General features: G+C 49.8%; 1 protein-coding gene across 1 annotated transcript; it reads right to left on the reverse strand.

Annotated features, from left to right (window-relative positions):
- Window positions 1-19,205: 19,205 nt before the first annotated feature.
- Window positions 19,206-20,647, reverse strand: LOC135441507 (zinc finger protein 239-like). Its single transcript, XM_064701061.1, has 2 exons — window positions 20,335-20,647; window positions 19,206-20,182 (listed from the first exon to the last, which is right to left on the reverse strand). Exons 1-2 carry the CDS (start codon window positions 20,645-20,647, stop codon window positions 19,428-19,430), a joined length of 1,068 nt encoding a protein of 355 aa, XP_064557131.1. The 3' UTR covers window positions 19,206-19,427.
- Between the last annotated feature and the right edge of the window lie 4,098 nt (window positions 20,648-24,745).

A 24,745-nucleotide genomic window follows, 5' to 3' on the forward strand; every position in this document is an offset into this window, starting at 1 on the left:
ATTGGCCACAATAATTCAATATCATGCCATTGGTGAAAAGTTACTCTGACTCCACCTAACTTTCTAAAATCGCTTCATCCAGCTGCAGAATGCTCTTATCTTCCTTCTCTCGATCTCCTTGGTTACGGCGTTGGATAAAGCTCCTTATCAGCTTCTTCTTCTTCTTACTTCTTGCTCCTTTAGCTAACAGGCCCGCTCCTAGCCCCTTCCACAATTCCCCCTTTTTTGTTTTTGAACTGTAAATACAGCTGCTATGGATTTTTGCAGGGCCCTTTGCAAAAACCCAAGCAGAGAGGGGACACACAAAATCACAATCACAACCATCAACAAAGTTCCCACTCTTAATACAATTGTTCCTGTCCTTCATCCATCTTCAAGTACCGATATATGGTCTTAGCCAGTGTCATCCGCACGCTCTGCTTCAGCTGCAGAACCATCGATCCTGTCCTTTCCCACACGCTCTAGGTAAGGTTTGACACAGCGAGCAGGAACCCATCGAGGACCATTATCTGTCAAAACACAAGCATAACCCCTTCCCCAGGTTATCAGTTCCAGTGGACCAGACCATATACCAGTAATCAAATCCTTCACCCATACCTTGACATTTCTATGGAAATTTGGTTGCTTAGAATTCAAAGAAGAAAAATGGCAAAAGATTGGAGATAACTGTGAGTCAGGGGACGCAAGAAGTTTAACACATAAACAGCTTTATCTAATCTCACTTGAGGTGGCTCCTGTTGCATTCCCCCTTTTTGTTTTTGAACCTGACGTTTAAGAAGTCCGTGAGCTCTTTCAATAATTGCTTGGCCCGTGGGGACATGTGGAATACCTGTTGAATGCTCAATGCCCTAAGCACGAAAGAATGCTTGCATTTTGTGCGAAGCATATGCTGGGCCGTTATCTGTTTTTACATGACACGGAACACCTAGAATAGAAAAGGCATGATAAAAATGACGAATAGCATCTCGAGTTTTTTCTCCTGTGAATGCTGAAGCAACCATTGCATGAGAAAAAGTATCAACTGTAACATGAATATACTTAAAGCGACCAAATTCTGGCATTTTTGTAACATCAGTTTGCCATTCTTCTAACGCAGAAAGACCTCTAGGGTTGGTACCATAATACTGAGTAACATGAGTCATATGACAGTCGGGACAAGAGGAAAGAATAGACTTTGCTTCGGCAGTAGACAATTTGAATTGCTGCTGTAAAGCTTGAGCACTCTGATGAAAAAATTGATGGGATAAAATTGCCTGCTGCAACACATTGGGTACAGTTTTGATTGCAGCAGCAGCTACTAAAGAATCTACATAAGCATTGCCTTCAGCAAAAAATCCTGGTAATGATGTATGGCTGCGAATGTGCATAATAAAGTAAGAATGTTTTCGAGCACCAATAACTGTCCACAACTTCACTAATATGGTAAACAATGGTTTCTCTTGAATATTATACAACACTGCTTGATCTAAATGCTTAACCAAATTGGCAACATAAACTGAATCAGTAACTATGTTTACAGAACCAGGAAACAAAGTAAAAGCCAAAAGAACAGCAGAAAGTTCAACCAGTTGAGGAGATCCCTGCTGAATCACTGTCTGATATTCCCAGTGATCATCCTTTCTCCAAGACACAGCTGCTTTTCCGGTTTTCCCGGACCCATCTGTAAAAACTGTTATACCTTCCACTGGAACAGGAGAACAAATTTGCTTGCCTTCAAAAGGGATCTCTTTAGTCAGTGTTAGAACAGGATGAGAAGGCAAATGATACGAGATTTGGCCTGTAAAACAAGATAAGGCAGATTGCAATTCATGATTATTTTGAAAGCACCATTCGAAATACCACTGTTGTACAGGTATCACAATGGTCACAGGGTCCTGTCCCAAAATCTCATGACAACGCCTGCGACCCTTGATGATAATATCTGCAAAAAGCTCATAAAGTCCTGGAGCTGTTTTCCGAGATCTGAAAGATAAAAATATCCATTCCAGAATATGCAACTCATCTTCCCAATTATCATTCCATTGACATAGTATTCCACATGGTATTTCATGGTCCTTCAAAATAAACAATTGAACACCAACAGAGGGATCTATCCTGTTAACAAATTTGTGTGCTAGGGCTAATTCAACTTCTTCTAGGGTCTTTTTTGCCGCTGAGGTCAATTGCCTCTCATCAGTGGAGGAAGTGATGCCTGAAAGCAAATCAAACAATGGCTGTATCTGATGATTAGTTATGCCTAAATATGATCGAATCCAACCTATTAAACCAACCAATTTCTGTACATCAGTAGCAGTTTTGACATCAATGTCTAACTTTACAGGTTGAGGCATAACTTGAGTGTTGGTCAGCAACATACCTAGGTATTTCCAAGGCATGTGTTCCTGCACTTTCTCTGGAGCAATGACCAAACCAAAGGCTTTCAAATTTGTCACAGCACATTGTCTAAGAGCTGACAACTGTTGCTTGTTGTCAGATGCCAACAAGATATCATCCATGTAATGATAGCAGTAGCAGTTTTTAAATTGCTCCCGCACTTTTGACAAGGCCTGTGCCACAAACCATTGACAAATAGTTGGCGAATTTTTCATGCCTTGTGGGAGTACCTTCCATTGATATCTTTTATCAGGTTCCGCATGATTTATAGAAGGCACCGTAAAAGCGAATTTTTCTTTGTCCTGCTCAGCCAATGGAATAGTGAAGAAACAATCTTTTAGATCAATGACAACTATTTGCCATTCCTGTGGAATCATCGTGGGTGTAGGAAGGCCTGGTTGCAAAGCTCCCATTGTTGCCATTACAGCGTTTATCTGCCGTAAATCATGTAAAAGTCTCCATTTTCCCGATTTCTTTTTTATTACAAAAACAGGGGTGTTCCAGGGACTGAATGATTCCTCAATGTGTCCTGCTTGCAATTGTTCTGTAACTAATTCTTGCAGGGCAGTAAGCTTTTCAGTAGTCAGGGGCCACTGGCGAACCCGGACAGGCTTATCTGTCAACCATGTCAGGGGTACAACTGGACGTTCATTGCCCTGCAACACAGTGGCCCCCATTAAAAATCCGTAGTAATTTTGACACCCCATTGAGATAAACAATCTCGTCCCCACAAACTTTGAGGAGCATCGGCAACATAGGGTCTGATGTTAGCTTGTTGGCCATCAGGATGTTTTACATTAATTACAATGGCTGACAGGCCACCTGTTGTAGCACCACCCAATCTCAGGAGTCCAAAACTTGCACGAGTAAGAGGCCAGGATTGAGGCCAGCAAAGTCTCGAGAGTATTGTGACATCTGCTCCAGTGTCAATCAAACCTGTTACTGATATAGTTCCTGGATGACATCCACTGGCGGTGAGAGTGCATGTCTTTTCTGGACGGCTCTCTGTTACTTTCTCAGTCCAAAACACTTGAGGTTCTCCTGTCGATCCAAAGCTTCCTGTGCCGCGACTTCGGTCCGCTGTATTTGGAACAGAACTCACAAAAGGTACAAGTTGAGCAATGCAAGTTCCTTTCTGAATAGTGACAGGAGGGTCATCAATGGATACCATAGCATGAATCTGCCCTAAATAATCAGCATCAATAAGCCCTAGATGCACATGAATACCTCAAAGTGTAGTACTTGATCTCCCTATCAAAAACGCACTCAATCCCCGTCCTATCGGACCATAGGCATCAAGAGGCACTTTACATATTTCTTTTGTTAAAATGGTTACTGTGTCAGCGGTGGGTATATCAATCCCTGCGGATCCGCTTGTTGCCCCTGAGAATTGTTCGCAAATGGGTAGCTTTGCAGGGCTGGGAAGACCCGCACTTGCTGTTGTGGTTGTTGGGGTATTTGTTTCCCCACGCGCCCCTTCGCGCTCCTCTTTGGGTTTCCCGGCAATAGCTGACCATTTGCATGATATTTACTCCTGCATTGCTTAGCATAGTGCCCAGATTTAGCACAACCGTTGCATACAACATCACTGCTTGCACTTGGCCTAAATGTTGTTTTCCGGACAGTACACTGTGACTTTACGTGCCCTTGTTGTCCACAATTATAACACTTCGCTGAAGGTCTTAACACTGCAGCAAGAGCTGCCATTTTATGTTCAACTGAACCAACTTTCGAGCAAGCAGTAACCATTTCAGACAAGGTGGGTTCCCCAGGCAAAGTGTCAATAATCTTTCTGCAGTCTGGGTTTGCATTTTCTTTAGCCAATTGTACGCACAATTTCTCTCGCAAAGTTTCATCATCTACCTGTTTCTCAATAGCGGCAGCAAGTTTTTCTGCAAACTGCAAAAATGGTTCTCTTGTCCCTTGTTGTATAGTAACATATTTCTGCTTTGGAGCTGCCATTTCCATTGTTTTAGTTAAGGCAGTCATGCCAATTTGCTGAGCTTGTGCCAAAATCGAAGGATCCCACCTTGCCTGTAAATCTGGATTAGCAAAAGGCCCAGAGCCCAGTAGGGCATCAACACCCACAGCATGACGAGGGTCATGTTGAGGCAACTGCATATTTGTTAAAGCCGTGCGCTCAGCCACTCGCCTCCAAGTTTCTTGAAATACACCATATTGTACTGGCTGGAATAGAATTGTAGCAAGATGAGTGATATCATAAGGTGCAAGCAAATCTGCATTAATCACACGTATTAACTGCATTACCTCTGAGGAATTAATACCATACTGAGCTACTTTTGATTGGAGGTCTTGCACAACCCTCCAGGCGAAGATGTGATGACTGTCATTCTGTCCTGCTCCAGGAGCTGCTTTGAAAACTGGAAAAGCCATAGGGTTATCACAAGCAACATTTGCATTGGCACTGTTCTCCTGAGGTACTCTTGGAGCCCCTAACCTTTCTATGATGTCCCAATTCTTTTCTTCAACTGCTTTCCTCCTAACAAATTCCCAAAACTCCTGAGGGTGTCGAGGAAGCACAGTGACTTGGCATGGAGGCAAAGTCCATGGGGCAGTAAGGCTAGAGCTCTTAGAAGATGAAGGGACCAGAGCTCCTTGCCCCAACACAGGTGTTACTGCGGGAGACTCATCACTTGACTCGCTGTTGCAGTTACTGTCAGGTAAAGGAGGATACATCCTTGCAGGTTGTCCAAGCATCTCAGAGGGGAGCGGGGGGGCAGACGGCTGGACCAGAGAGGAGGGAAGCGGGGGGGCAGATGGCTGGGCTTTTCTCGCTGCTAGAGACATTTCAGCTAACTGGCGTAGCGGTGTAGTATATACAGGCACCATCGCGAGCTGCTGCGCAGGTGTGAGATAAGGAGGCTTAGGGGTCTGATAAGAAGAGGCTAGGGCAGGTTGCCCAGAAGTTTTGGCAGCTTTCCCAGAAGCTTTGGCAGCCTTCGCAGAAGCTTTGGTAGCTTTCCCAGAAGCTCTGGAAGCGTGCCAGGTAACTCCCATGGCGCCCGAACTTTCTTCACCAAGTTCCCCATCAGAGCCCCCTTCTACCTCAGAGGCCCCTCTGCCTCAGCCCCCCCGTCAGGTTCTGTTATCAGCCCCGACTCTTCGTCCGTATCTTGCTCCGTTTCTCTCTCTACTTTCCATTCTTTTAAAGCCTCAAAGAGCGAGTTCCAGGTTACTGCTAAATCAACAGCTGTTTTATCTCCCGCTCGAATAACTTGCCAAAGTCTGTCCCCGACTTTCTTCCATGCCTTAACACTAAATGCTGTGTCGGGATCAGTGCCAAAATTCTGTGATTTAGCCCACAGCAATATATTACGAAGCGCATAGTCTGACGTATTAATTCCCTTATTTCTTAACAAAACTTTCCATGTAGACAAAACACTTTCTTCCTCTTTAGATAAATTTTGTCCCATTATTACTAGTTGGTGGCTCACCTACTTCCAGGTGTCTTGATTGGAGGCAATCAGGTCCGGACCTCCCTGTGGCTTCCACCTGCCACTCTCAGCTGCACCAACGCCACCTCCCCCACTACGTCCCAGTGGGTCACGGTTGCCAATTGCTAGGACCCCGTATGGGCCCCCACCGACTATGTTCTTATCACGTCGGGGTCACCAAAATGTCGCAGTCGAGGCGGTCACGACATAAAGCAGAGACCACAAGTAGTCTCAGTTGGTAACACTTGGCAACCGTTTATTAATGAAAATGGCTGATCTTTTATACACTTTCCAGTTGTTTACCCTTCTTCTACCTTAGCTATTGACCACAATAATTCAATATCATGCCATTGGTGAAAAGTTACTCTGACTCCACCTAACTTTCTAAAATCGCTTCATCTAGCTGCAGAATACTCTTATCTTCCTTCTCTCAATCTCCTTGGTTACGGCCTTGGAGAAAGCTCCTTATCAGCTTCTTCTTCTTCTTACTTCTTGCTCCTTTAGCTAACAGGCCCGCTGCTAGCCCCTTCCACAACATCTGTTTGCCACAATTCACAACTGTTCAGTCCCCTTGGATTTGCTCCCATACTCACCGTAGGGAGTGCATGTTGTTGGCAATTTGGGCATGTGGCCACAATCGCTTTGGCCTGTTCTCGAGTGATGTTAAACTGACGAACCAGGCCAGGTGCATTTTGGTGGAAAAGCTGGTGGCTGATTTTTGCCTGTTCAAAAACATTTGGGAGAGTGGCCATCACTGTAGGTTCAGCAAGAGCATCTGCCCTTCTGTTGCCTTCAGCGATAAACCCTGCAAAGTCAGTGTGTGACCTGACATGCATCACGTAAAATGGTTGCTCTCGGTGAGTGACTAACTTTACCAGTTTTGAGAGCAATTCGAAAAGTGTGATGTTAGACACTTCTTGCAGTATTGCTTGATCTGCTCTGGATACCACTCCTGCCACGTATGCAGAGTCTGTAATCAGATTAAATGGTTCTGAGAACCTTTCAAAAGCCCTAACAACTGCAGCCAATTCAGCAACCTGAGGTGAGCCTTCCACTTCAGCAACGTCTGTCTCCCACTGCTGTGTTTGAGAATCCTTCCAGGTCATAACGGACTTGTGGGACCTCCCAGACGCATCTGGAAAGACAGTCAGAGCCCTTTTTAAAGGTCTCCTATTTAGAGCACTTCTCAATTTTAAAGTAAATTGAACATCTCTTTCTAACAATTTGTGAGCGGGCCGCGCCACTGAAATTTGTCCTGAGTAGGAATCCAGAGCAAACTGCAACACTTTATTTTCTTGAAACAATTGTTCCAGTATTTTCATAGTGTTTTGACCTGATTTTAACTCAACTGGAATGTGAATGCACTTAAAATCACATCCTGCTAACTCCCTGATCCGGGTCCTTGCTTTCCGGATCAGTTCCGCTAACAGCTCCTGAGGCTTTGTCAGTCTCTTGGACCTTTTGTGACTGAGGAAAATCCATTCTATGATCAAGAGAGAGTCCCTCTGGTCCCGGTCCTTTTTTGGTGTGTCCTTTGCCTTAGGTGTTTGTTTTTCCTCCCACTGGAAAATAATTCCATGGAGGTGTGGCAACTTACCTAGAATGATAAATTTGAATGGCAGGTCAGGCCGGCATCGGTTGGCCTGTCTTGTGGACATTGCAATCTGAACCTTTTCTAGAGCTTTCCGTGCCTCTGGGGTAATAGACCTAGGAGCACGTGGGTCCTCTCCCCCTTTCAATAAATTGAAGAGACGGGCAAGGTCTTCGTTAGTCAGACCGAGCCACGGTCTTACCCAATTCAAAGACCCACACAACTTGTGGACATCCACAAGGGTCTTGATTCTTGGACTGATTTCTAGTTTTTGAGGAACAATGGCCCTATTTCCAATTTCTAAGCCCAAATACTTCCAAGATGGCATCTTTTGAATTTTCTTTTCCTGGACCTCGAACCCTGCAACAATCAATGCATCAATCGTTAGGTCAAGCGCATGTGTTAGTAAATCATCATTGGGGGCACACACGAGGATATCATCCATATAATGATAGATGATGGCCTTCTCTGCGGCTGCACGTACTGGGGAAAGCAGGGAAGAGACATACCACTGGCAGATAGCTGGAGATACCTTCAGGCCCTGAGGAAGAACGGTCCAATGGTACCTTTTCATAGGGGATTCCATGTTGGTGGAAGGGACAGAGAATGCAAAACGCGGTGCATCGTCAGGATGCAAGGGGATTTGGAAAAAACAATCTTTAATATCAATAACAGCTAATTTCCAATCTTGGGGAAGCATTGTTGGGGATGGCATACCAGGTTGGGGAGAACCCATATCTTCAATTACATTATTAATTTGTCGGAGGTCGTGAAGAAGTTGCCATCTCTTTTTGTCAGCTTTTTGGATGACAAACACTGGAGAGTTCCATGGGGACATGGTCTCCACAATGTGGCCCTTTTGTAGTTGCTCTTCCATTAGTTCCTCAAGCACCTTTATTTTTTGTTTACTGAGCGGCCACTGTTTCACGTCAACTGGTTTGTCTGTTTTCCACTTCAGTTTTGGATGGGGCACTGTTGTTCAATGACTGCTGCGCAAAAATGCTGTGGAGAGTCTGGAATATCAATGGTGACACCCCACTGGGCCATTAAATCTCTCCCTAACAAAGGTTCCGAATAATCTAACACAAATGGATGGATATTTGCCAATTGTCCCTTTGGTCCCTCAGTATGAATAATGCTTTTGGATTGTCTTGCCAATTGCAGACCTCCTACACCTCGAAGGTGACCAGCAACATTTTGCAAAGGCCAATGTGCTGGCCAGTCTTGTACTGAAATCACTGTGCAGTCTGCACCTGTGTCTACAAGCATCTCAATGCGTTTTGACTTCCCACCCCCACTGAGGTTACACCATAATTTAGGTTTGTCCTTGCCAATAACTTGGACCCGGGCGACTGTGGGCCCTTGTTTTTCAGTACTTTCATGTTAGGATGGTACAGGGATAGCTTGAGCAACAATTTGTCCCTTGGGAATAAACAGGGGTGGGTGGAAACAGTGCAGGCTGAGAACGAATTGCTCAGGATCTGATGTTGTCATTCCTGGAGCAATCTCGATCTGTTGTGGTGTGTGTTTGGTGTCCGCAATGACGATGTACTTACAACGAATTCGGTTCCAAGTACCCTTCTGTTCAGGATTTACAGAGACAAAATGCCAGTCAATGTCCTTCAGGTGGAGTGACTCTGTCAGCTGCAACCTGTAAGGCTCATTGACAGAAAACGTGGTTAACATAGGATCACCCAAATCATAACAAAGGTTATTTTGTTTCACTTTCAACAGTGGACCAGTAGGCTTGGTCTTTGAAGCACCTGCTTCACTTACACAAATATTAATATTATCGCGCGCTTGATTTGTTTTGCTACCCTTATTCCCTTGGCCTGCTCTTTTTGTGTCTGCACACCTGGCAGGCAGGGGCTCCCTTTTCAGTTTTTTTGTTGTTGTTGACCCCCAGGGAGGGCTTGTAGTTCTCCTCCCCTGCCATTTCAAAATTCATCAAATTCCCTTTTTCAGGGGGCACTGGTTACTCCAGTGTCCTAGGTTATTACAAAGCAGGCATGGTTTTGTGGGCTCAACCATTGCTGGTCTCCGCTGCTGCCCAGGGTACTGCTGTGCTGAGGGAAAAGGCGCAGGCTGGCAATGGCTGAGGTGGTCTTGAGAGCAGCCTTGGTCTGGTGTCTTCAGCCACACTCATCAGAGGCACTTTCCTGTTACAGACTAGAAGCATATCTTTTAGTGTAGGGGGAGGTTCTATAGGAAGGCTCAGGATTGCTGCTCGACACTGTTCATTTGCATTTGTAAACGCCATTTCCTCTAAAATCGCTTCCCTAGCATTCACTTTTTTAACTTGTATTTCAATGGCTCTAGTTAACTTTTCTACAAATTTCAAAAAGGGCTCTGATGGTAACTGTTTAATTTTACTATAGGGCTCTAAAGGCCCCTCAGGTTGGAGGGAAAAAATGCTTTTTCAGCTGCTTCTTTAACTTTCTCGAGTGTTTCTGCAGGAATTGCAGTAGCTTGGATTGAGGGTGAAGACCATTGATCCTCACCACAGAGGTGCTCTATGGTGATAGGGTTACCACTGTTGTCTTTTGCTCTGTTTGGATCAGCCTGTAAGCCTGGGAGAGCATCTTTTAGCAGTTGTTTCCATGCTAATTCCCATAATTTGAATTCTGTGGAGGTCATGAGGCAGGAAAAAAGCTGTTTTAAATCATGTGGAATTACCACAATCCTACACAGTTCAGTATTTAAAAAGGCCACGGAAATATGGACTGTGTGGACCATATTCTTTATGAGATTTACAGATCTCTTTAATCAATTGTCGTCCAAAAGAACTCCAATTAGCAGTTGGGGCTGCTCCTCTCTGAGCTGCAGGCTGAAAGGTAACAGGAGCTAGTGACAACATGGGATTATGCATTGGGTCTGCTGTTCCCTGCCCTGTATCCCGTGAATCAGAAGCATTGGGATCACAGCTACAGGTTTGGGGACAGGCAGTGGGTGTGTCCCCACCGTGGGAACCCGGGGAGGGGGTGGGGACGCAATGGGCAAAGGGGGCGGGGACAGGGGGCTGGCAAGTGGCCGGGACACTGTGGGAACAGGGGGCGGGGTCAAGGGGCAGGCAGAGGGTGGGGACACCTGGTGACATCACGTCAGCAGACACCCCCTGGGAGGAGTAGACGGGCGGAGCCGAGGGGACTGCAGTAAAGGGAGGGGGAGGGGGGAGGGTGTCGAACAGGAGGAGAGGGGGATGGAATTTTGGAATGCTTAAGAGGAATTTGGGAAGAAGAAGACCAGGTTTGGGAAGATGCCACATGGCATCCACCATCTTGTGGATCCCATAGGGACTGGGGGCCATTTTGGGCATCACTGCTCTCTGGAAAGCTGACACGTGCTCTGGGTTTCAGAGCAGGGGACACAGGGGATTGGGAAAGGTTCCACGCAGCCTGGCCAGGGCCTTGTGAACAGGACAACTCAGGCATTTTAGCAAACTCTGGGAATTGACTTCCCAATGAGTGTGCTGTCTTTAAAATACCAAGCTTTGGGGTAAGAGGTTTAGGGATTTTAGAGCTAGGAGAGGGAGAAACAGGGAGAGCAGAGATACATGGCTTGGCATTTGACTTTTTCTCCAATTCCTTCTGTTTGAGCAAGGCTGTTCGAATTTGTAAACTCCAGAACACAAATTCAGCTGAGGGTGCATTGCCAGATTGTCCTAAAGTTATCAATTCATTCCCAACTTTATCCCAGAATTGAATATTGTGGATTTCTTCAGGGGAGATTTTTGGGAAGTGTAGAAAAAGCCATCTTATAAACTGTTTCAATTTTCCTTTTGAGAACTTCACATTACCACTGACTAAAATGCTAACAATATTATAATACACCCCTTTTTGTACAATGCTGAGTTTCGAACCCATGTTAGATGTAAAAGGCAAAGTACTAAATCCCGCCTGACTGAAAACAAAGCCAAAATCAGCTACCAATTTCTAAAAAACAACCACAGATAGGAAAGCGATAACGAACAGACAAAAGCCTTACAATGCAGCTGTATATACTGCTTTTAAAATTCCTGAGCAGCAGCAGCAGGGCACGCCCTGCCGAGCCGAGGCAGAAACAAAGCCTCCCCCCGCCGTGGAATGCAGCCCCCCCGCGAAGCTGAGAGAGCAGCCACGCCACGTGGCAAGCCGAAACCAGGGCCTCCTGCGCCGCGTGTGCAGAGAACACCCCCCACCCTGCACCGAGAGAGATCCCCCGGCCACGTGGCAAGCCAAAACCGGGGTCCCCTGAGCAGAGAGAGAGAGAGCAGAGTCCCCCTCCCCCGCACAGAGAGCCGAGCACGCTGCGCTGCCGAGCCGGGGGGAAGGGCAGAGAGCACTCCCGCTCCGGCGCGAATTCTAAAAGAGAACAACACACGCCGCAGAAAGCTAAAAGCCTAGAATGCAATGAATTCCCTCTGTGGAGGCTGCGCAGCCAAAAATGCAAAGGCAAAAAAAGGAACAGAACTCACGGCAGAGTCTGTTTTTTTTTTTTTTTTTGCTTCTGCTCCACCGAGACCAGAGATACTCACCCGAAATGGAAGCTGTAGCTGGCTGGGTCTAGGCAGGTCTCTTCACAGGAACAAGACCTCTCTATGGGCAAGAGAGGCTGCCCTGTTCTTCCTCTGGAAAATCTGCTCACTACAATGGAGCTGGGCTTTCCAGAGGCGCTGAACAGCCCGCAAAACTTCTTCTGGGAATATTCCCAAAGTCTCTAGCTGAGAGCGATGCAACCAACGCTCTTTCAGCTGGGTGCACAGCTGCCAGAAGCCTGTCCAAGGTAGTGAGAGTCTGTCTGGGGCTGCAGAGTCACCTGCCCGACTCAGGGACGCCAAAATATTGGAATATGTATCCCAATATTACCAGTTAGATTGTGCATGGGCCAGTCTGACCCTTGCTGCTGGGCCAAAGGCAGCAGCTGTGGTGTATCACCCCAGAGACACCTTTAGCTTGCTGGTGGTTGCAGCTAGGCAGCCGAACAAGTCCGGGCTTGTAAGGAACTCGGTTTACCTCAGGAAGAAAGCTTCAGGCAAATGGTGAGGAGGAAAAGGAGATGGATTCTGCTGGAGGGTTTAATATCCAGAGTTTCATTCCATGGTCACAGAGGTCTGAATCTTGGCAACAGCTCCAACAGAATGCCAACCGCATGGCCTGATTCACCTTTTAAGCTCCCCGGGGCAGGGGGAGGGGAGGGGACAGGTGAGCCACCAACAAGGTGGGAGGGGCAGGGTCTCAGGGGAGGATGACACCTAGACAGACCAATGACTTCTGGGCCTGAGGGGCATCCTTTGAAAGTGACAAACCACACGATGCCTTGCTGGAATGTTAAAACTGATTGACAGCCCAGCAGGGGGTGAGGGGGGAAGGGGAAGAGGAGTATTGGCACACCTGGGGAAGGGACCCGGAAGGTTAAAACACACCGCAACACTTTGGGAGGTCCCCTCCTCCCCCGCTCCATTCCGGGCTCCCCCCTTCGCCCCCTTTTCTGCCTTCTCCCTCCCTGTCCCAGCGCCTCCCGCCCCCCCGCTCACTCCAGACCTCCGCACCGCAGCCCAGGGGGGCTCCCAGCACCACCAGTGCCACCAGCAGGGCCCCAGCTGCCGCCCCTCGCCCCATGGCCGGGGCCGGGCAGGGAGCAGCAGCCCCAAAGCAGCCGCGCTGCGCTGGGAGCGCCAGTCCGGAGCAGGGCGGGCTCGGCAGCGCCGCGCGCTCTCATTGGCTGCCGCCGCTTCCGGGCAGGGATCGGCCACGAGCTCTGCCATGTAACCGATGAGGAAATCCAAAGCCTCGAGCTCTCATTGGCTAAGATGCCACCTGCCTCCGCTCCCATTGGCTGAGACCTTTCCGGGACGCTGCAGCCCCGGGCTGGGGTTTTTTTGGGAAGGGGGAACCTTGAGGCGCTGGGCAGGTGGGAGCGGGGATAGAGAGGCGCGGGCTGTGGTGGACAATCAAAGCCGCTCATTTCAAATTTAGCCCCTATTTTTGGGTTTTTGAGCTAGTTCAGGATTTTCTGTTCGGATCCCTTTGTCTCGCTGTCCCGGTTTGAAAAGGAAGTGAGATTTCTTGGGATGCCGTGGTCAAACCAATCAGTGCTCAGAATTGAATATTGGCACCTGGTGTGGCCGCTGAGGACATGGATTCACCTCTGAGCACACAGGGGGTTAAAAGCAGAGAACTCCCAGGGGAAGCTCTCTTGGTTTTGGCGGGTTCAGAGCTGCCCTGCCCGGCTGCGGGCTGGGTGCGGGAGGGGAAGCCATGCGGCCGGGTGAGGGGAGCCGGGCCTTGGACAGAGAAGGGAGGTGAAGGCCCCTGCAGGATGGAAGGGTGGAGGAGCACTGAGAGGCATCGGGCAGCGGCCACAGAGAGAGGGAGAGACGGTGTCTGTGCCTGTGCCACCTTGAAATTTGCCATCTTGTGCTGGCAGCACAGCCGAGAAGGAGAAGGGGTGCAGAGAGAAGGTGCCTGGCAGGGCCAGCGTGGGAGTTCTGGGCAGGCAGAGCCCGAGATTTTAACCCTTTTCTTGGATGATGGAAACCTTACAAATGCTGATCCTCCTGGAGTTGAATGAGAAGAGAGATAGAGATGAGATAAGAGGAGATGGGCCACAAGAGAAGTTGAGAAGAATCTTAGGCGGGAGGAAATGATGGATTGGCCTTTGGCTGGACTTTTCTTGCATAGCCATGGACAGAACCATTTTTCCTGTGACACAGAGACTGCATTTAGGGGGAGGCAATGGCTCGGAGCCAAGAGAGTGCAGTGATGTGATGTGAAGGAGTGGCATGAACAGAGATGGATGAGGAGGGTGGTGGTGCCCTCTGCCTTCAGTGAGGAAGAAGATCTCTGTTCTTGAGACCCCTCGGCCCCAGGGGGTGAATTTGGGAGGAACAGGTGTCCCAAAAGTGAGAGACTGTGCTCATTTTTGGAACCTGTCAAAGCATCCTTAAAAGGGGAACCCCAGAAGCAGCTCTGGTCCATGTGCAGTGGTGAGAGCACTGGGCATGGAAGGAAGATGTCACCATGGGAAATGATCTCCGGGCGGTGCCACGTGTGACATGGAAACACAAGAGGTTTCAACTGTGTTTCCTGGGGAAGCCTGTGGCACAAGAGGGACTCCTCTCTCCTTGATGAACTGAGAGTTGATTATCTGAGGGGTGGTGATGGACTGACAGTTGGTGACCGGAGGGGTGGCAACTGAATTGCGAGTCCAAGGTTTTGCCTTACTGGGATGTATTGGGAATTTGGTTGGGGGGAGGAGGAATGTTTGGAAGGTTTTCATTCTTTCTGTGTGTTTCTTTTATATATTGTAAATTAATAAAGTTTTTTTTCTTTGTATTCCGAAGCTGGAGCCTGCTTCACTCTGTTCCTGGTCACATCTCACAGCAGACACCAGGGAGAATGTATTTTCATGGGGGCACTGGCATTGTGCCAGCATCAAACCGTGACACCAGGGAAAATGGCTGCTCGTGCCAGTCCATCCCCTTGCCCAGAAGGCACCCGCTTGTGTTTGGGCACGAGCTGCTGGCCACAGCCAGACGGGCAGCACCCGCAGCATTGGCCATCAGACGCTGGGCTGATGTTTTCATCCAGAGAGCAAGAAAAACAGCCAGAAGCACACAAGGCAACTTGACAGCATCTCTGTAAGAATGTCATTGTCCTGTGAAAGTCAATAGTGGATGGTGGTTCTGTGCTGCAGATAATCACTTTAAGTAAAAATCATTCCAGGACGGGACAACAGCTTCTGCCTTCTGACTGATACCAAGTGTCTGGGTTTGGAAAGACAGGAGTCTGCTAAGGAAGGCAGGAGCCTCCCCTGAAATGGACAATGTAAACCCTCCCCACCTCTCCTGATTGCTATAAATTTTAAATTAAGAGGCTCTCAGGCAAAAATATGGGAGCAGGAAATAACAGTTCTTTAATAGGGAAAAGAAAAAAAAAAGAATAAAATAAACAATGCAGCACACTAGAACAACACTGACAGAGTCAGAAGCCAACCTGACACGCTGTGGGGTGTTGGTGGCAGTCCAATTGGAAATGTGGCTGCAGTCTTCCTGCAGGGTCAGGGGTGGGTCTGTTGGAGCAGGGATCCTGCAGCGAAGGATGTGTTCTTCCTCTGAAGATCCCGAGGAAGAAGAGGCAGCTGCTGTTCCTCTGGGGAATCCAGTGGAGAAAGCTGTGCTGGTGTCTCAAAAACCTCTGGATTATATCTGGGTAGGAATGCTTGGCTCCTCCCTCTGGGCGGAGCATCTCACAAGGAGATGTTTCAGTTCTTATCAGTCATGCAGTGACATTCAATAGTCTGTTATCAGCAGATGTCCCCTCCCGAGGGAGGTGAATGTGGTCACTCAAAGAGAGAGATAAGGCAAACTGCCCACTTGACAAAAGACAATCTGCCATACAGATATCTTGCATTGCAATCTTCAACAGTAGGATATTTTTTAAAGAAAGGAATGAGGCATTCACACCAGAAAGCAACCACAGGACAGATAAATCTTTCAGAAAAAAGAATTTATTGCTCCATTGTCAGAAGAAACTAACTTTTTCCCGCCTTGCTCTGCCCTGAGGACTCCATTAGCATTCAAAGGAAGAAGTTGACACTGACCAGACAGAATCCTTTGTTTGAGTAGAATTTATGCATCATGCATGAGATGTATGAATATGCAATAGGCTATTGCTTTTAAGCACTAACCTCTGTGCATGAGTGTCCTTGTTTGGGCTTATTTTGCCCAGAAAAAGGTACCCAGAGCGTCAGTAACTCTTTGTTCTTATTGCCTTGTATCGTCCTAAATCTCAGTTATTCAAATTTTTATTACTCTAATTATATTACTATTTTTATAAAAATTTTATTACTATTAAACTTGTAAAATTCTAAAACCAAGTGATTCACGTTTTTAACAAGTACAACCTCCAGCTGAGGCAAGCAAATGGACCATACCCAACAGAAACAATAAAGACTTGAAATTGGTCCTTGCAAGAGTCTGTCCGAATTTTCCCTCATCTGCCTCATGATCTTCATTTGGGGACCGATGAAGAGAAGACCCCACCCCGAAAATCTCTGGCTTTGTAGGAGAAAGTTACACACACCAATGGCCCCGAGACCTGAGAGCACAGTGCTAAGCCATTGTTCTCACAGGTGTTGTTTGCTGTGTGCTACACTGAGCCCAAGGAGAAGAAGAAGGGGCACCGTGCCCTTTTTGCAACAACAGCCTTGGGAGCTGTCCCACCTCTCGGCCTGGCTGGACTTCTCCTGAGTTTCAGGTGGTCCCCCCACAGAAGACCCTCACCTGTTTTACAACCACCGGGACAGACAGACTGAGATGGAAGGAGCCTCTCCATCAAGGACTGAGACATGGAACCCCCATGTGAAAAGGCCCCTCTGCTCCTTCCAAGGACTGGCACTGAAACCCCCAGCCCGGGGCAGGTGTGTGGGGGAGGCAAGCTGACCAAAGCGAGATGTTTGCCTGCAGGTTGTGACGGATCGTGACACCCCCCGAGGACCCCTCCCCAAATTCCCCCCATAGCCCCCCCAGCACCTCCAGACCCCGCTAAAACCCCCTCAAGTTCCCCCCAGACCCTCCCCAAATCCCCCCCAAACCTCCTCAAGACCCCTCCCCAAATTCCCCTCACGACCCCTCCAGGACCCCTCACCTGTCCCTGCGCCTCCTCAGCAGCTCCCGGAGCCCCCCGTCCTCTCCCAGCGCCTCCCCCGCTCTCTCCAGCGCCTCCCGCAGGACCCGCCCGAGCCCGGGGCGGCTCCCGGGGGTCCCTGAGGGGGTCCCGGGGGCGGAGGGGGAGGGGGCGCCCGCTCCATGCCCGGCCCCGGGGTCAGGGGGCGCTGCTTCGGGCTCGGCTCTGATTCGCTGGAGCAGCGCGGGGAGGGCGGGAGTTGCTGTGAGGAGACGCCCGGTGATTGGTTGGTTTCGTAGAGGGCTCAGCGATTGACAGGAGAGGGGCAAGGGAGGCGGGCTTTGCCGAGGGGAGACGCCCAGTGATTGGGTATATTGAGGAAAGAGAGGCAGGCGCTGCTGAGGGGAGATGCCCGGTGATTGGTTGGTTTAGCTTGAGAGAGGCAGGAGTAGCAGAGGGGAGATCTGTGGTGATTGGTTGGAACGGCACATGGGGAGGCCGGTGTTCCTGAGGAGAGACCCGCGGTGATTGGATGGTTTGGGGCGGGGTGCGCCGCTATGGGCTGGGAGAAGCCGGTGATTTTTAAGGGAACATTCCCTGTGTTTTGGGGAAAAAGTCTCGAATTTTTAAGGAAAAATTCACATTTTTTGCAGGAGAAATATTCCCAGTTCTTTGAACCCACATGACCCCAAATAACCCAAATAACCCCAAAATACTTGAAATAAACCCCAAAAACCTCCAAACAATACCTAAAAGTCCGCCAAATAACCCCAAACAAATCCAAATAACCCCAAAAACCAAAAAAACCTTCCAAATTAAGTCAAAAAAACCTCAAATAATTTCAAATACAACTAAAAAATAATTTCATATACAACAACATAAACCCCAAGAACATCAGATAATTCCAAATAAGCCCAAAAAAACCCAAATACTTCCAAATAAACCAAGTAAAACCCAAGATAAACCCTAAATAGTCCATAAATGACCCCAAATAAACCCCAAACAAACAATAAATAAACCCAAATAAACCCCAAGTAACCCCAGTTCCTCCCATCCCCACCCCAAAATTGATCCCGACCAATCAGAACGCGTGGCACTGATGACGTTCCACTTGCTGGGCACAAACTCAGAGCACTGGCCCCGCTCAGCGATTTTCAGCCAATCAGCGCCCGGCCCGACTCTGACTCATCACTTGCCAGCAACAGACCAAGGCCTCTCACTGCGGGAAATACTCAGAGACCGTGCGGGGTAATTTCCAGCCAATCAGAGGGACCCCCAAATTGGGATGGCGGGGAATGGGATCCCAAAAGGGAGCTCGGAGGGGGATGGGACACCCCAAATTGAGCTGGGAGGGAGGTGGGACCCCCAAACAGGATGAAGCCAATTTTGTTCATGGAATATGTAAAGTACTATATGGATATGCAAAAACTTGATGAATATGCAACAGGCTGATATTGTGCGAGACAAGGACAACTTAGCAAAAGTTGTTCTGGCCACGAAGACCACCCTAGTTATTTTTGCGGACACCCCTAATTAATCTAGTTTTAATTACATCAGCCTGTTGCATATCCATAAACCAGTTTACCTATTACAGGAACTATTTTACATGGCCCAGCCTTGGGGGTGTCTCCCCATTTCAGGAGCCTCCACTGAAATAGAAAATGTAAACTCCCTCCCTTTTACTACTACTACTACTACTACTAATTATTACTATTATCACTATTATTATTATAAACTCTAAAAATATTAATACTTTTGAAATTAAGGAGCTCTCAGGCAAAGATATGGGAGTAGAAATAACAGCTTTTTATTAGGAAAAAATAAAAACAGAACTGCAGTAGTACAAACAAAAAAAACCAGTGACAGAGTCAGAATCTTCTGGGAATCCAGGGAAACAGGTACATCCTCTTGGAATACACTGAGAATAGGGCTGATCCTCTGGGAATCCATTTCTTAACTCCCAAAGGCAGGGGAAAGGCAGGGCTGTGGAATTTTTATAGGGTATCCCAAGGGTGGAGTTGGGGTTTGGGTCAGGGGAGGAGTTCTTAGCAACACAAGAAGGGTGAGATCAAATTCCTGCCTCTTAGCAAAAGCAGTACTCAACACAGAACGCGTCCCCAAATCCTAAATTCCCTCTAAAACAACTGAGAAATTATGGAACTGCTGATATATTCAATCAACTTCCTTCATTTAACCAAGTTTTGGGTGTTTTTAAAGGATGAATGTGAAGCAGAGGAAAATTAAGGCCAAACCGAAAGGCGAAGCAGCCAGGTGTGTTCCCAACATGGATCACAGGGAATGTGAGTGACCAGGGCTGTGCCCAAAGTGCCTCCTCCAGTGGGGGATGGAGCTGGAGCAGCGCACGAAGCTCTGCCCGCACTCGGGGCACTCGCAGGGCTTCCCTTAGTGGTGCCTCCGTTGGTGTTGGGTCAAGTGAGAGCTCTGTGAGAAGCTCTTCCCACACTGGGGACACTCGTAGGGCCTCTCCCCAGTGTGGATGCGCCGGTGCCTGATGAGGTGGCAGTTGCGCTTGAATCCCTTCCCGCAGTCGAGGCATTGAAAGGGCCTCTCTTCTGTGTGAATCCGATAGTGCCGGAGGAGATGGGAGCTGTGCTGAAACCCCTTCCCACACTTGGAACACTCATAGGGCCTCTCCCCAGTGTGGGTCCTCTGGTGCGTGATCAGGTGGGAGCTCCAGCTGAAGCACATCCCACACTCCCCACACTTGTACGGCCTCTCCCCAGTGTGGATCCTCTGGTGCCTGACCAGGCTGGAGTTCTCTCTGAAGCTCTTCCCACACTCCCCACACTGGTAGGGCCGTTCCCCAGTGTGGATCCTCTGGTGCACAATCAGGTCACAGTTCCACCTGAAGCTCTTCCCACACTCCACGCACGTGTGGGGCTTCTCCCCATCATGGAGCTGCTCATGGAGCACCAGCTCCGAGCTCTGGCTCCGTCTCCGGCCGCCTTCCCGGCCCAGGCTGGCTCTTTCCCCCTCAGATCCCCGCCGGCTGCGTTTGCAGCCCCTCCTCGTGCGGCATCTCCGGGGCTTTTCCTCCCCGTTGGCTTCCTGCGCCGTGGAGCCGCTCAAAACGGCCTCTTCCACCAGGTTCTGCCGCGGGCATTTGTCCTCCCTGCTCTCCATGCTCAGCTCCTGCTCTGGGGGAGGAAGGACAGGGACAGGATGGGATTTGCCTCCGTGCCACAGGCAAGGGCAAGGAGATCCCCCAGGGCTGAGCTGCAGCCGGGGCCGTGCTGGGCTGGGAGATGGAGCAGCACAGAGGGGAAAGGGGCACTGACTTCCTCCTCACCTGCCTCAGTGTCCCGGGGCATCTTCCTCTTCCTCGCAGCCTCCCTGGGGTTGGCAATGGGCAATCCTGGTTTGGGGAAAACAAGGGATGAGAGCGTTTGTAGGAGTGTCGGGGGGTAGGACGGTCGGGACGGACGGAGACGAGAGAGCTCTGCAGCCAGGGCGTGGAACTTGCGGTTTATTGCAAAGGGCCTGGGTGCAGGGCCCTGCTTGGAGCTGCCAGGCACAGCTTGGAGCAGGCCCGAGAGAAGAGAGGGGTAGAGAGGGGGAGAGGGTAAAAGACGAAGACAGGCAAGAGCATAACAGAGTAACATTCCCATTACAAAACAATAAATTTTCTTCTGTGTTGAATATTCTACTCCTCATCAACCAATCTAGTACAAGATACAAATCCCACAGAATTTACATAGAGCGTGTAAGAATCATTACATCACCACACAGTGTTACATTCTACGCCCTAAAAACTCCTCTTTGGACCCCTTCTGCTGAGCTAGTAGGGTGTGCTCTGACCCTTGGATCTGTCTGCAAGCAGAGGGAATTGTTTCATCAAAAGGGGATTACCTCCAGTTGGGCCACACCATTGTTTTCCAGTTGTTCACTAACTGAGGTATCTCAGAGCTTGCTTTCATTTCAGTCTTCCTTATACTTTCTATATTCTCAAAATCGTTTGCAAGACAATCATATTTATAAGGCTTTCCTGTTTCACCTTCCCCAACACACATTGAGTTTGAAGGTCCCTGTGCCCGAGTTCATCTCTACAAGTCACCGGCCACCTCAGCTCCAGAAAAACCTCCCAAACACCCAGATTCAGCCCTGAAAAAGCCTCCCAGGAGTTCCCCGTCCCTGGTCCCTCCCCTCTGGTGTTCGGGGGTTCCCCCCTGTCCCACCTGCTGGGAGTCACACTTGGATTGGGGGTCCCCCTTCTCCTTGGTGCCCGCCCTGCCCAGGCTGCTGGCAGTCCCAGCAATGCCAAAAGCTCCCCCCGCTTCGCTCTCCCCATTTCAGGATGCCGGGGCTGTTTGGGCTCCCGGGCTCCCTTCTCCCCTCATTCTCTGCTCGGGGCTGCAGCGGCTCCAAGGAGTCCCCCCTGCCCCTCTCCAGGCTCTTGAGGCTCCCGCCAATGGCGGCGCTCCCCCCTCTCTGGGCTCCCCACTTTGGGCTCCTGGGGGACACAGGGCTCTGCTCCTCCAGGCTGCCTCTGCCGGCAGCCGCCACCGCCACCCCCCGATGTCCCCCCAAGGGGCCTTTTCCGCTCAGCCTTGGACTTCTTCATTCTCCAAACATCCCCAAAAACCCCAACCCAGGGACCCCCCGGGATATCCGGGCCGAGCTCCCCCTCCCCGCTCACCGGTGCGATTGGGGGGGGGCGATGATCCCACAGGTGGGGGCTGCGAATTCAGGCAGGGATCGACAGCGTGGTTCCCTCAGCTCAGCCTCGATCTGCCTTTGTCCCTCCTCTTCCTCTTCCTCCCACTCCTCCCCTTCCATCCCCTCCCGTTCCATCCCCTCTCCTCCTCCCCCTCTGTCTTATCTCCACCTCCTTCTCCTCTTCCACCTCCCAAACCCCACCTCTCTCTCTTCCTTCCATTACTGCTCTGTCTCCGCCTTCATCCCTCCTCTTCCATCCCTCCCCTTCCATCCCTTCTCCTCCCCCATAACCCCACCTCCTCCCCCTTCATCCCTGCCCTTCCCTGCCTCCTCCTCCTCCCCCAGCAGCAGCCACGCCCTTGGTGCCCCGTTCCCACAGCCCTCGCAGCCGCCGCAGGAGCGGGGATGGAGCCGGGACAGGTCGGGATGGGCAGCGCAAGGCTCTCGGCTGCTCCAGCCGCTGCGGGCGGGGGGAACCCGGCCCGGGCCAAAGGAGAGGCAAACTGGGAGTGGATCACAAAGCTAAGGATGCAGCAGAAAATGGAGATAAAAGAGTTATGTTAATATTAACTCCAAACGAGGAAAAACTGGAAATTCCAAAGTTTAGGGAAGCCAAGAAAAAAATTCAGACACGACAGGAAGTGAACAAGATAAATCAGGCAAATGGAAACTTCTTGATGGAAGACAATTAGTTAATAAATGTTCTTCTAAAAAAATATTAGAAGACATGCATCAGAAAACCCACTGGGGTGCTCAAGCTTTGTGCGATAATTTTTTAAGGAAGTATGGGTGCACTGGGATTTTTGGAGTTGCAAAGCAAGTAACTGAAAGATGCTTAATTTGCCAAAGGAGAAATAAAAAGGTGATGAGAAAAACAACATTAGGAGGTCCTGAGTTAGCTCATCAACCATTTCAATGTATCCAAGCAGAAGTTTAGATTTATTAGGCTCTGGATTTATTTGTAAAAACACCCCTTTACCTAGAAGAGAATATGAAATATGTTAGGCAGAGGACTTTAGAAGAATAAAAATCTTTAAAGTATGAGAAACCTCCGAGAAGAAAAAAGGGAAATGAAAGGCAAGAGAAAAAGAGGAAAAATCAGAAAGAGAGTGGGATCCTCTGCAGCTCTTGCCCCCTCCGTTCGCGGCCCAGGCGCCTGTCCCGGGTCCCGGCTCGCTGCCCGCCTCAGCTCCGCCTGCCCCGCTTTCCATCCCAGGTGCGGCCTCACTGCCCAGGGCAGCTCCACCTGCCCCGGCGCTGTCGCTCAATTTGTGTGCCCTGCTCCCACTGCCTGGCCCGCGGCCGCTCTGCCGCCCATGCTGGCCAAGATGGGGGTTGCTCTGTCCTGCCGCCTGCTCCGAGCTCACCGCGCCCACCGCACCCAGGGGGGGTCCCAGCCATCCCATCCCCGCCTGCCCTGCCCGTGCCACCTGCGCTGGGCACCGCCGCTGCTGCCGGGCTCTCCCACCTGCCTTTGCTCTGCCGGGAGCTGCCGGATCAGCCGCCATCAGCCATGTGGGGGCTGCCCACGCTCCGCCTCGGGCTCCACGGGAACATCCCCCTCTGCCGATTCCGGCAGCAGACCCTGCCCACACTCCCACCGAGCCTCGGCGGGATATCCTCCCCTGACCCCGTCCTGCTCTGAGTTACGTCCCCTTGGTAACCACAGCTCCGGCTGTTCAGGGAAACTCTCTCTCTCTACAGGAAGCACCTTATCGAAACACTAGGAGCTCAGTTAAAAGGCAGCCCTCTACAAATTCTTTCCAAAACACGGGAGAAAGGCTAGAGAAGGGAAAAAAGTGAAAGAGTTGGATGAAGGGATTGCTCTATTTCCGTTCAGAGAGGTTCCCATGGGAGGGATGCGCTGCCCCGCCCCGCGGGAGCCACCAGCGCCCCTGCCGGCCGTGCGCGGAACTGCACCCAAGGGGAAAGCGCCGCAGCCCAAAGGCCGGGACTGGCTCCGGGCTCTGTTTGCTGTCAGTGCCGCAGCTGTTGGTGTTTGTTTGCTTTATTATACACACTAGTAAAGAACTGGTATTCCTATTCCAATGTCTTTCCCTGCGAGCCCCTTTATTCCAAAAATTAAGAAGGACAGGGTTTTGCATTCTCCATTCCAAGAGAGGCTTTTTCTGCCTTCCCGAGCAGAAACCTCTCTTGTAAAGCAAGACAAGCACCCACAGGCACTGAGGGGGCTGCAGGAGGGGCACAAGAAGGCCCTGCAGCACTTGGGCACAAAGGCACAGCAGGTGAGTGCAAGAAGGGAGCAGCAAAAGGCCAAGCTGAAGGCAAAGGCCAGGGCACAGTTCCTACAGCCCCTGAGGGATCAACCCCAGGGCCCAAGGGGGCCCCAGCACCCAGGGCACGGGCTCGGCCACAAGCACCTGGCACAGGCATTGCCCTCCTCGGCAGGGGAGAGCCCACCCAAACAGCCCCTGGCAAGGAACCAGGGCTCCAGCTGCAGGGCACAAGGACACTGCAAGCACAGACAGCAGCACCCTCAGCACCAGCAAGTCCACCCCTTGATGGACATGGATTGCCAGGGCTGTCACAGCTCCCATCACACCAGGGACCCTCCACACTGCAGCCCTTGAGAACATTCAGGGTGGGTCTGCATTGAGAGGAGGCATTTCCTGATGGACACAGGGGCCTCTCAATCCACTCTGAATCTTAGACCGCAGGGGGAAAAATGCTAAAAATATGTGTGATTACAGAGGGGATAAGTGGGAAAAGTGGGAAAGATGTATGGTTTCACTCAACCACTAATAGTAGATCTGGGAGATGGATTTGAAATGCATGAATTTTTATTTATTCCTAATTGCTATAATGATTTACTGGAAAAGGATTGAATCACTAAACTCGGAACAAAAATTATTATTATAAAAGGTGATACAGAGGCCAGTTCTGTTCTACCTCTGTGTCAAATGTCTGCCCAGGCCTATCTGAGGTGAACCCAGAAGTGTGGTCAGCCCCAGGGAAAGAGGGTAAATTAGCTATGGAGCCTCTCCAAAGCACTCTGAAGCAACCAGGACAAGTGGTGTCTAAAA

The sequence above is a fragment of the Zonotrichia leucophrys genome, unplaced genomic scaffold (genome assembly GCF_028769735.1).
Source record: "Zonotrichia leucophrys gambelii isolate GWCS_2022_RI unplaced genomic scaffold, RI_Zleu_2.0 Scaffold_317_59995, whole genome shotgun sequence".
Taxonomy (NCBI): domain Eukaryota; kingdom Metazoa; phylum Chordata; class Aves; order Passeriformes; family Passerellidae; genus Zonotrichia; species Zonotrichia leucophrys.

Excerpts from the sequence above, each read along its gene's own strand:
- LOC135441507 (XM_064701061.1), bottom strand. The coding sequence starts at position 20,647 with ATGTTACTCTGTTATGCTCTTGCCTGTCTTCGTCTTTTACCCTCTCCC. Across the intron at positions 20,183-20,334 it reads GCCCCGGGACACTGAGGCAG|AGCAGGAGCTGAGCATGGAG; the intron begins GTGAGGAGGAAG and ends TTCCTCCCCCAG.